We start from the raw sequence: 11,709 nt of genomic DNA, 5'->3' as shown, positions 1-11,709 counted from the left end.
CATGTGCAACAACTGCAATTTATTCAACCTGAATGAAAAGTGAACAAAAAGTATGAAAATAATATTTCATACTTGTCATATGACAAATATATCAAATATAAATTCAAATATTACCAATTTATAACAATTATTCTTCTGAAAAAAAAACCATATTTACAATTAAATAATTGTGCAGTATATTGAATCATAAATTATTATTGTCAACTGAATACATCACTACTATTTTTAAAATGTACTTTAGAGAGGCTTGCATTTTACAAACAAAAACTACTAAATAAATACCATTTAATGTATCATCACTTAATAACAATCAATACAAACTAACCTTTGAACTCTGGTACTTTCACAATGGTTTGTGTAGGCCTGATAACAATGGTTTGTGTAGGCCCTAACATAAAAGAATAGGTTCAATAGGCTATTTTAATTTATACAAAATGTGATGTAATCATATGAAATGAATCATTACGCAGGAATATAATCACTTGTTCATATTACACCTTAAAAAACTGTTATAAACATATCAACTTTGACTCATAAATATTATATAACAAAATATAAAGGCACACATTACATGTTGTTTTTATCAGTTAGATAAGCAAGGCTCAGATTCTGGTTTGGGGAATTTTTTTTTCATATTTGTAATTTCAAAATGTTCTCAAAATACTATTGGAGTTAATAGTGGTCATATTTTTCAGTATTGAAAGAATTAGGTTTTGGGAAATCTTCCGGTATTAAAATATTAATGTAATCCGGTTTTAATACTTAAATTATCTGTAGTACTATGTATGGTTCAGTTTACAATATGTAAAAAGGCACAATACATGAATAGAAGCGAAACAAATAACTAATAAATATAAACAACAAAAGGAAATAGAAATCGGAAATGATATACTGTATTACAGCAATAGAAAACCACAAACAGTTTGTTTTGGGTTGCGGGAAACAATCAACAAATACAAGGAAATAAAGACTTTGTTTAAAGGTGCTTGACTTTGTAAAATATGATATATGGTACGCCACCATGTCATTTTACAGTATGGCACGCCACCATGACATTTCCTAAGTAGTAGTACTGAGTATGGTGAATACTGTATCTCTATGTTTCCACAAATTTTCTTACTTGGTATATACATATACATTTGTTTCTATTTAAAGTCTACACTATCAAACTTTATTTGACAAAAAAAATGTGATGTGCCCAAATATGGACATGATGATGTCACTACCATATTTGGGCACATCACAATTTATTTGTCTAACAAATTTGATGCCGTAGACAGCTAGCTTTAGGATAAACAGATTTCCTTAGACAAATTTGTAAACAGATGATATGATAGATGATGACAAATTACTGTTAAATCACAAACATAAACGTGAGAAATCATGCACATATTCATGTGCTGAACTAAGACATTTTATTAATAACATTCTTGTTTTTCTAACATGTTTGTATTACATTATGTTTGTATTACATTATGTTTGTATTACATTATGTTTGTATTACATTTAAATGTCCTATAAAACATACATTAATATAAATAGAAAACTAATCATTGCAACAATATATTAAAAAAATTATAATTTTTGTCCAATTTTTCTTGCATTTCATATTTAGAATGTTAACATTTTATCCTACAATCTGATAACAATTCCATATATACATAGATATAATTTATACAACACATTTATACAACACATTTATTAAAAAATAAATTCTTTTCATTATACAAGAGTAACAAACAAAATGTTAATCAGTAACAAATCCTAACAAACTCATTCTGGAATAAACGTTAAAAAAAGATATATTTAGAAGTTCAATCATAATTTGCATTGGTCCAATATGATAATGTAAGAAATAATATAAATTTATTCACAGCAAGGTATAAATAAAATAATCTAAAAATAAATACAAATTACAAAAGTTACTAAAATGTAAGCACAAATGTAGCATAGTGGAGTAATTCTGGAATGGTCACTGAACATCTGTAAATGATATGCAAGTATTTTGATGACATCATGCCATCTGATGACATCATCCCATTTGATGACATCATGTGATTTGATGATGACATCATGTGATTTGATGATGACATCATGTGATTTGATGACATCATGTCATTTTGGTGTTGTTGTATAAAACATATTTGTTTTATGATTTGACTTTTGCCTTGAACAAGTCTTGTTGCAGTTGTTTTAAAAGCTGCTCGGCTTTGTTTATCTTCTCACGTGACGTTAGCAACTTTCTTGAATGTTCATTTTCAATTTTCTTTTCTTCAAACTTCATATCATTTTCAGTTTGTCCAGTTTCAAAAGTATTTACTTCATTTTGGAATGTGTATGGTAAACCCTGGATTTCAGTATTGTTAGATTGGTTAGTATTCAAACATATGGCATCTGATTGGTTCTCTGATGATATCCTTGACATTGATTGGCTGTTCAGATTTAAATTAGCATCTGATTGGTTCTCTGATGATGTGCTTGTAACTGCTTGGCTATTGAGATTTGAAACAGCAGATGATTGGTTCTTTGACAATGTGCTTGCACCTGATTGGCTATTGAGATTTGTAATAGCAGTTGATTGGTTCTTTGATAATGTACTTGTACTTGATTGGCTATTTGATGATAGGTTCTTTTTAAGTCTTGTTGCTATTGGTATCTTGCTACCAGGACTGGGAGATCTCAAGCGTACAAGTTTTTGTTTCTTTCTTGATGCATTCTACACAAAATAAAAACAATATTTATTATTGAAATACCATATTTCCATAATTCCCTTTACTTGTTTAAAATATATCTATTCTATGTCTACTACAAATACCAATCTCACTACTAATTGGAAAATATTTATTTTTTTCATTTAAACGAACTAGTTTGCTAAAAAAGTGTGATGTATCCAAATGTGGTAGTGATATGCCCAAATATGGTAGTGATATGACATCAGCATGTCAATATATGGGCACATCACATTTTTTTGTCACATAAAGTTTGATAGTGTAGACAGAATTTTATATATGTTGCATTGTATAATATTTTAGTAAAAGGCCAAAAAGAAAGAAAAAGTTGAAATAAATCAATGTGGATGCATTGTCTACACAGAATGTTGTCATGAGTAATTTAGTCAGTAGCCTCAGGTTGGAAAAACCAAGGAGGAAAGACAATACATTAAACAGCTATGAATTATTATAAAATTCTATTTTGACAAACCAAAATTAGTAACTGACCTGACTGACTGTTTCAGTGCTCAGTTACTATAATTTTGGTTTTCCAAAATAGAATTTTATAATAACGTATCTTCAAACAAGATGAACATTTTCAATCAAGTTATATGAAGTTTATAATGATAAAAATGATAATGTGTTTTACCATAATCATGAGTATAATATGTTTATTTATTTATATTTATTCCTTTCAGTAAAACCAAACATAAAAAAGGAGAACTGAGGAGAGACAAGAACTGTCGTCAAAGACAACAATCGCCAAGGGGCGTGTCTCTCCAACAAACATGTTACACATAAACATAAAAAGGGAGAACTGAGGAGAGACAAGAACTGTCGTCAAAGACAACAATCGCCAAGGGGCGTGTCTCTCCAACAAACATGTTACACATAAACATAAAAAGGGAGAACTGAGGAGAGACAAGAACTGTCGTCAAAGACAACAATCGCCAAGGGGCGTGTCTCTCCAACAAACATGTTACACATAAACATAAAAAGGGAGAACTGAGGAGAGACAAGAACTGTCGTCAAAGACAACAATCGCCAAGGGGCGTGTCTCTCCAACAAACATGTTACACATAAACATAAAAAGGGAGCACTGAGGAGAGACAAGAACTGTCGTCAAAGACAACAATCGCCAAGGGGCGTGTCTCTCCAACAGACATGTTACACATAAACATAAAAAAGGAGAACTGAGGAGAGACAAGAACTGTCGTCAAAGACAACAATCGCCAAGGGGCGTGTCTCTCCAACAAACATGTTACACATAAACATAAAAAGGGAGCACTGAGGAGAGACAAGAACTGTCGTCAAAGACAACAATCGCCAAGGGGCGTGTCTCTCCAACAAACTTGTTACTATTAGGCGAATCATTGTGACTGCGGATTTTACCAAAATTTAAAAATAATTATGCATCATCACGGTAATAATACCACAAACTAGTAAAGTACCAGGATAACACAACTAAATAAATAAAAAACCAATTATATTAAAATATCAAACATAATCTATCAATCCAACTAACATAAAGAAAACTAATCATACTCGTAATTTATAAATCATAAAAAATTTATTTATTTGTCCAGAATATTGTCTCCTTAATCCGTAATCGGTCACTTGACGCCTTGAAAATTACCGAATTGTCAAAAAAGTCATTTTAATTATTAATCTATTAATTTATCCGTCTGCTGTCGTTATATGACCGTGACCTACCAAAATTAAAAATTATTTTTATGATTGTTTACTCAATGTATTGAAGTGAAGAGACTATTGTAAGGAGATAGGAAGGCATGATGGTCAAGTGCATGCTGACCTTACAAAGACCATTGACATCTGGTCACTAGTGTAATCTTAACACAATCTATACAATATCAACACGGATATAATGTAACCACAGATATTGAAGATATCACAAAAATTAATATTTTTCTTGTTTGTAATTTTATATTACGATGGTCTTTGTACGTTGTTAAAAGTAGACCTGGATGGAAACCAGATAAAATAGAAAAATATGCTCTTTAATGGTTATTAAGCAGAGAATCCATTAATAAGTTTGACAAAACAAACTGTTTGACAAAACAAACCGTTTGACAAAAAAAACTGTTTGACAAAACAAACTGTTTTGAATCATTAGTGTACAGTAATTTGTCATAACTTGTTTAGTTAAAATAAAATAAAATAACTAAACCAATTATGACAATGTTAAAAAAAAGCTTAAACTTAAAGAAGCATGAAACTTAGCATCTCAAATCTTTAAATTATGAGGAAACTAACTCAGGGTCTGTTCAAATGTAGGTCGTTGACTTAACTTAACGGATATTATTCAGTGATGTAGCCACGAGAAATAAAGTGGTCCGATTTTCGCAAGAAAAGGGAACAATCTCTTAGTACCATTCTGGGCTTTGAAGCATAACTGACTGTGAGTCACAAGAGGCAAATTAACCTATGTAATTTATACCCACACACAACAAGTTTCAAGTTTCAATCTCTGTTAGAGTCACTGGGTTGTCAAAGGCCTTTGTGAAAAAGTTGTCAGGTCGAAACCTTACTAAGCATACTGGTGGCTACGGCCCCAATATTTTATAAAAGACTACCTAATATGAACTAAAATTGCAAGCGAGTGCTGTGAGCAGAATGTTGCTCAAACAAAAATGATTTAAAATTCTTAATATGGAAACTACATCCTGCAAGGCAAGATGACATAAACAACTTTTAATTAACATTTACAGACAAGAAATTAATGAGTACCGGTAATTATAAATAAACCACACAAATAATTAGTTCTTATTATTTAACTATAAAACAAGTGTTGAATTCGGAACAGGCTAATTGATGTTGAAGTCTGCAATGTGGAGATCTCCTTGATTTTGCTCAAGTGGTCGCGCAACCATCTGGGCACACGAATATTTAGTACGACTTGTGCTAATACTTTAACTTTCTCAAGTGGTTATTCCATTTTTCTAGCAGGGGACATTGTAATAGTTTACATTTAGTTGCAATGTTTTAGTCAAGAATGTATTATTCATAATTTTGTTACTGCTCCTACCAATGAAATGAGCAAGTCTGTTTGGTACCCGAGTGGGATGTCGCAACAGTATATAAAGAAATTCAACATTCTTTGAAGAGAGATATTAAGTTTTTAAAACGTTATTCTGTCATAGGATCCATTACGTAAGGTAAGTTTACATTCTGTCATAGGATCCATTACGTAAGGTAAGTTTACATTCTGTCATAGGATCCATTACGTAAGGTAAGTTTACATTCTGTCATAGGATCCATTACGTAAGGTAAGTTTACATTCTGTCATAGGATCCATTACGTAAGGTAAGTTTACATTCTGTCATAGGATCCATTACGTAAGGTAAGTTTACATTCTGTCATAGGATCCATTACGTAAGGTAAGTTTACATTCTGTCATAGGATCCATTACGTAAGGTAAGTTTACATTCTGTCATAGGATCCATTACATAAGGTAAGTTTACATTCTGTCATAGGATCCATTACGTAAGGTAAGTTTACATTCTGTCATAGGATCCATTACGTAAGGTAAGTTTACATTCTGTCATAGGATCCATTACGTAAGGTAAGTTTACATTCTGTCATAGGATCCATTACGTAAGGTAAGTTTACATTCTGTCATAGGATCCATTACGTAAGGTAAGTTTACATTCTGTCATGGGATCCATTACGTAAGGTAAGTTTACATTGTCATAGGATCCATTACGTAAGGTAAGTTTACATTCTGTTACTGCAAACATTACATTATTGCTTTATTTTTTTTATCATTAACCAAAGAAATGTTTTTTATTCCAGAATTTAATCATTAAAATGAATTTCCCACGAATACAGTGCTTGGTTCTATTGGCATTAGTGAGCACACTATTCAGATTATCCACATCTTTGTCAATATCGCAAGCATTTCGTAAACTAGAAACTATAGAAATACAAGTCGACAATGGCGTTCAAATCGCAAAAATAAATACAGAGGTAGTTAGATTAGACAACGACGAAGAGAGGAAAATAATAGACGAATACCAAGGCTTCTTTACATCTCGACCACGAGACGGCAAGCCAAGATCTTCAGCTACGATTTCAAACCTGGCATCAATTGAAGCTGTAAAAGAACATACAAGAGTACGAGCAAGATGTTCTGCTAATAATCAAAGAAGTGAGCGAAGTGTTGAAAAAAATCAAACAATTAATCAATTTAATAATACGCCAAAGTCTTTAAAAGTACAACAAAAATATCTGAAATGGTTAAAGTACAAATACAATAAAAATTTGAAAACTGCAAAAAAATCCAAAAATGAAAATTTGGTAATAAATTTGGAAACAGCAAACGACGGCGATAATGCTACAGAACACAGTAACATGACGATGTTTGACAGCGAGAGATTGGTAAACAGAACAAAGAGATCAGAAGAAGATAAAAGATTTATAAGAGTGTGTCCAGTTATTGAGTCATGGTCAGATCTCAACCTGGCAGTGACCGTTAAAAATGAAATAGTACAGATTGTTCAGGTATGTGTAAACTCAATTTATCCAAATTAAACTTTTATATAATAAATAGTAATAATATAATATTCTGGATTTATAGAGCGCCTAACGCGATGTACCCAAGTCATTTTTGGTTCAAACATGTATGGATACTCCCATAATGCAGATAGTAATCAATGCAAAGGTGTGTCTTGACCTAACCAGGTACCAATTTATACACCTGGGTGGAGAGAGGCAAGCATAAATAAAGTCTCATGCCCAAGGATACAATTAATGCGTGTGGATTCGAACCCCTGATCTCACGATCAGTAGTCCCACGTCCAACACACAGCACACCCTTACAACATAGTGTGAACCGAGTTACAAATGACAGCTTGTGCCTGATGTACCTCCATTGAACAAAGAACAAGTTGAGAACTTGAAGATTGTCCTTGTCTCAATTTAATTAAGTTCCTATAAGAATTGAGATATTTCAGGGGTCAATGGCAAGTGCTTGAATGCGTCTTTTGAACACAACCACAAACCAACTCCCTTCACTGAAGTGGCTTGCTGTTTGTGTACACACATGATTTAATAAGCTAAAAAAATGTTCATACAATTTCATAGGGCTCAAGTATGTACCAGAGGCAGTGGTTCTTGGAGGAAAGATGCAGAAGCGGCAGTTCTAGACTTGTTTCTAAAGTTTCTTGTGCAAGACACTTTCGTCTAGTGAGGGCAGTAGTTATTTTCTTAGAAGTTGACAAACCAGTTTCAACGCAGCTAGTGAAAGTTGAATCCTGCAAAGCTGTAGTCAGTGCATAACTCACATAGTTTGTGACACAAGTGTAAAACCAACTGTTGGACAAGTTTGTCTGGGATAGTCACACTACCACACTAAACTACATGTGTGCGTTTAAAACAGGAACATATAAATTTGCAAGACTGAACAAAGTCTTCCTAATTTTTAAATAAGAAAAATAAATACAGTATACACATCATGAAATGTGGTAAGCACAAATATACACAGCAAGCAAACAAGTTATGAAGGTATAAAAAAAGGTGAGGAGGGGGGAGGGGAGGAAGGTGTAAGAAAAGGTGAGGAGGAGGGGGGGGGAGAGGAAGGTGTAAGAAAAGGTGAGGAGAGGGGGGAGGAAGGTGTAAGAAAAGGTGATGAGGGGGGGGGGAGGAAGGTGTAAGAAAAGGTGAGGAGGGGGGAGGAAGGTGTAAGAAAAGGTGAGGAGGGGGGAGGGGAGGAAGGTGTAAGAAAAGGTGAGGAGGGGGAGGAAGGTGTAAGAAAAGGTGAGGAGGGGGGAGGGGAGGAAGGTGTAAGAAAAGGTGAGGAGGAGGGGGGGGGAAAGGTGTAAGAAAAGGTGATGAGGGGGGAGGGGGAAGGTGTAAGAAAAGGTGATGAGGGGGAGAGGAAGGTGTAAGAAAAGGTGAGGAGGGGGAGGAAGGTGTAAGAAAAGGTGAGGAGGGGGAGGAAGGTGTAAGAAAATGTGAGGAGGGGGGGAGGAAGGTGTAAGAAAAGGTGAGGGAGGGGGAGGAAGGTGTAAGAAAAGGTGAGGGAGGGGGAGGAAGGTGTAAGAAAAGGGTCTAGAAAGGTGGCCAGAATAGTTTCATATGAAAGGTGTTTTGATATGTTTATAACAACAATCAACAGGGATGAATGTCTCACACGCACATCAAAGTATGCATAGAATACAAAATGAATATCACATGCAATATCTGTAAAGCTCTGTCTACACTATCAAACTAGTTTGACAACAAAAGTGTGATGTGCCCAAATATGGTAGTGATATGACATCATCGTGTCCATATATGGGCACATATTTTTGTCACATAAAGTTTAGTAGTGTGGACAGAGCTTCAAACAAAAACCACTTACCAAGCCATTAATGCAATGGTCTAAAGTGGGAAAAGATAGTATTGAATCAATCGTTTATCTACTTCTAACGTACACTATATTTAACATTGTGTTTAAAAAAAAATGTTGTAATGTATTACTGAAATCAAATGCTTCATTCAAGCAGTCGATAATTTCACTTGTAATGTACAGTAAATTTAACATTAATATATAGTTGAATTGCATTTTAAATAATAATTATATATTGTACGGTCAGTGAAATTTATTTGGATGTTGATAATTTCACTATTTGGACGAGTTACGGTATCATTAAAATGAATTTGTCTGTTTAATCTAATCTGTAAATAATAGATGTTTTTATAACTAGATTTACAATTGTTTACAACAACAAGCTATTTTCATGACTTTTAAATATAAAATAATGTACTATATATTTATATTAATCTCCTAATTAAATAATTATTTAGTATTAGCGGTAGTGTGTATCCAAATAGATCACAAGAGGGAGACATTTTTAGATTAAACAAACTAATATGTTTTGAAAATTAAAATATCAAGTAATCACTGTAAATGCAATTACACACTATTATTTGATTATTATGGGACAACGTACTGAGGTAAAATAAATTTAAATAGAACATTGTGTTTCATTATAAAATCTGTGTTTCTATTGTCTACCTACCTGTGGCATTGTTTGGTGATTGTGTCTTTTGCTAGGTGACACTGATCTGGACCGTGATATAGGTATGCTACTTGGACGCCCTAACGCATGTGTTTGTCTTTTTTCTGAAGTGATCTCGGTATCCGACTCGGGACTGTAACCAGTCAGAATTGGTTTGTCATCAATGCTAATGATGGGATCTTTTGGTTGCTTTGCTGGATTTGTTGTGATCGCATTTGATACATCTGCAGTTACAACAGACATAGATTTTGGTTGCCGCAATTTATAACATTTCTCGTCACTTTCCGATGGCTTTCGTGACTGTTCAAAAGCTTGGAATGCAAACGCATTTAATACTGCAAAATTGGCGGCCATCTTGCTTGATTGTTTAATTCGGACAGTATTAGTCTCTTCATTGAATTCCATTCTTTCTGAATTAGTTTTAGCATCTGCAATTTCTGGTTCGAATCTTACATCAGTCATCTCTTTTGTTTTCACCGAGTAAACTTCATCGTCTATCCTTTTTGGTTCTATTTCAGTTTCTTTTGCCAAATCCGTTGTTTCTAAATTTAAACTTTTGTCATCTATGATTTCTGGCACATGTTTGTTGTTCAATTCTTCTAAAACTTCACCTTTGTCTGAAGACTTGGCTGGCAAGTTTACAGAAGGTAAAGGTGTAACCATAGAAGTTAACAAAGAGACTGAATTTTGTGTCTGCAAATGTTCTATTTTATCAAGTTTATCCTCATCCTCCTCTAAAAGTGATAAATCAAGTTGCACCTTTCCTAACAAGCTATCTCCATGACTGAACAGCTCACACTCTTCATCAAACCTAGCATCTCCAGACATGTTTGTAATATGTGCCTTGGCTTCTAGCTTCTGAAGAGTTTCACCTTCTAGCTTCTGAAGAGTTTCACCTTCAAGCTTCAGAAGAGTTTCACCTTCTAGCTTCTGAAGAGTTTCACCTTCTAGCTTCTGAAGAGTTTCACCTTCTAGCTTCAGAAGAGTTTCACCTTCTAGCTTCTGAAGAGTTTCACCTTCTAGCTTCTGAAGAGTTTCACCTTCTAGCTTCTGAAGAGTTTCACCTTCTAGCTTCTGAAGAGTTTCACCTTCTAGCTTCTGAAGAGTTTCACCTTCTAGCTTCTGAAGAGTTTCATCTTCTAGCTTCCGACGAGTTTCACCTTCTAGCTTCTGAAGAGTTTCATCTTCTAGCTTCTGAAGAGTTTCACCTTTTAGCTTCCGACGAGTTTCACCTTCTAGCTTCTGAAGAGTTTCATCTTCTAGCTTCTGAAGAGTTTCACCTTCTAGCTTCTGAAGAGTTTCACCTTCTAGATTGTCCACTTCAGACTCAACAAACTGTGATAAGTGACAATCATTTTCAAAGTGACAATCATTTGCAACTTCTAAACTGTCACAATTAATCTGGTGAAGTTGATTTTCTTGACTATCAGTGATTTTATAATGAAGTTGATTTGTCTGACTATCATTGACTATAAAACCATCATTTTGATCCATCATACCACCACTTCCAATCGATTTATCTTGTCTTGTATAAGTGCTATCAACAATATCTTCATAGTTTTCATAATCAGCAGTGGATTCTATCATTCGTTTGCTAGCACCTGTAACGTCTTCACCTGAAGTCTCTTTCTGAGACGCCTCTTCCTTCTTAGCTGCATCTCCGGAATTTTGTTCATTCGAACTGTTTTCATTCTTTGGATTTTCTTTCTGAGAATCAGAATCATCATCTTCGTCTTTCTCTTCAGGTGGTGTTTTATCGGTTGCCGGGATTGTGTTCATTTGAAAGACGACAATGTTTGAATCTTCAGAGTCACCATTGATTGATGTTGCTTTCACGCTAAATCTACAATAATAATAAAAAATATAACACTTCACAAATCAAGTTAAGTCCTATCTCAAGTTAATTAATCTTTTCAATTCTAATTAATTCAATAACAATTCTTTCTAATTCATTTGTTCCAATAGTTGACTAATAA

At 33.8% G+C, this 11,709-nt stretch overlaps 1 protein-coding gene across 1 annotated transcript in view; it reads right to left on the bottom strand.

The window, feature by feature from the left end:
- Window positions 1–1,788: 1,788 nt before the first annotated feature.
- Window positions 1,789–11,709, bottom strand: part of LOC140055594 (uncharacterized) — a 30,340-nt gene continuing 20,419 nt past the window's right edge. Inside the window, exons 13-14 of the mRNA XM_072100931.1 lie at window positions 9,734–11,576; window positions 1,789–2,716 (exon numbers count right to left, since the gene is read on the bottom strand). Of these exons, the coding sequence (XP_071957032.1) occupies window positions 2,150–2,716; window positions 9,734–11,576 (2,410 nt within the window). The 3' untranslated portion in view covers window positions 1,789–2,149. The remainder of the gene's footprint in view (window positions 2,717–9,733; window positions 11,577–11,709) is intronic.

The sequence above is a fragment of the Antedon mediterranea genome, chromosome 7 (assembly GCF_964355755.1).
Source record: "Antedon mediterranea chromosome 7, ecAntMedi1.1, whole genome shotgun sequence".
Classification (NCBI taxonomy): Eukaryota; Metazoa; Echinodermata; class Crinoidea; order Comatulida; family Antedonidae; genus Antedon; species Antedon mediterranea.
Note: the sequence above shows the minus strand (reverse complement) of the source record. Positions and strands in the feature narration are given on the sequence as shown.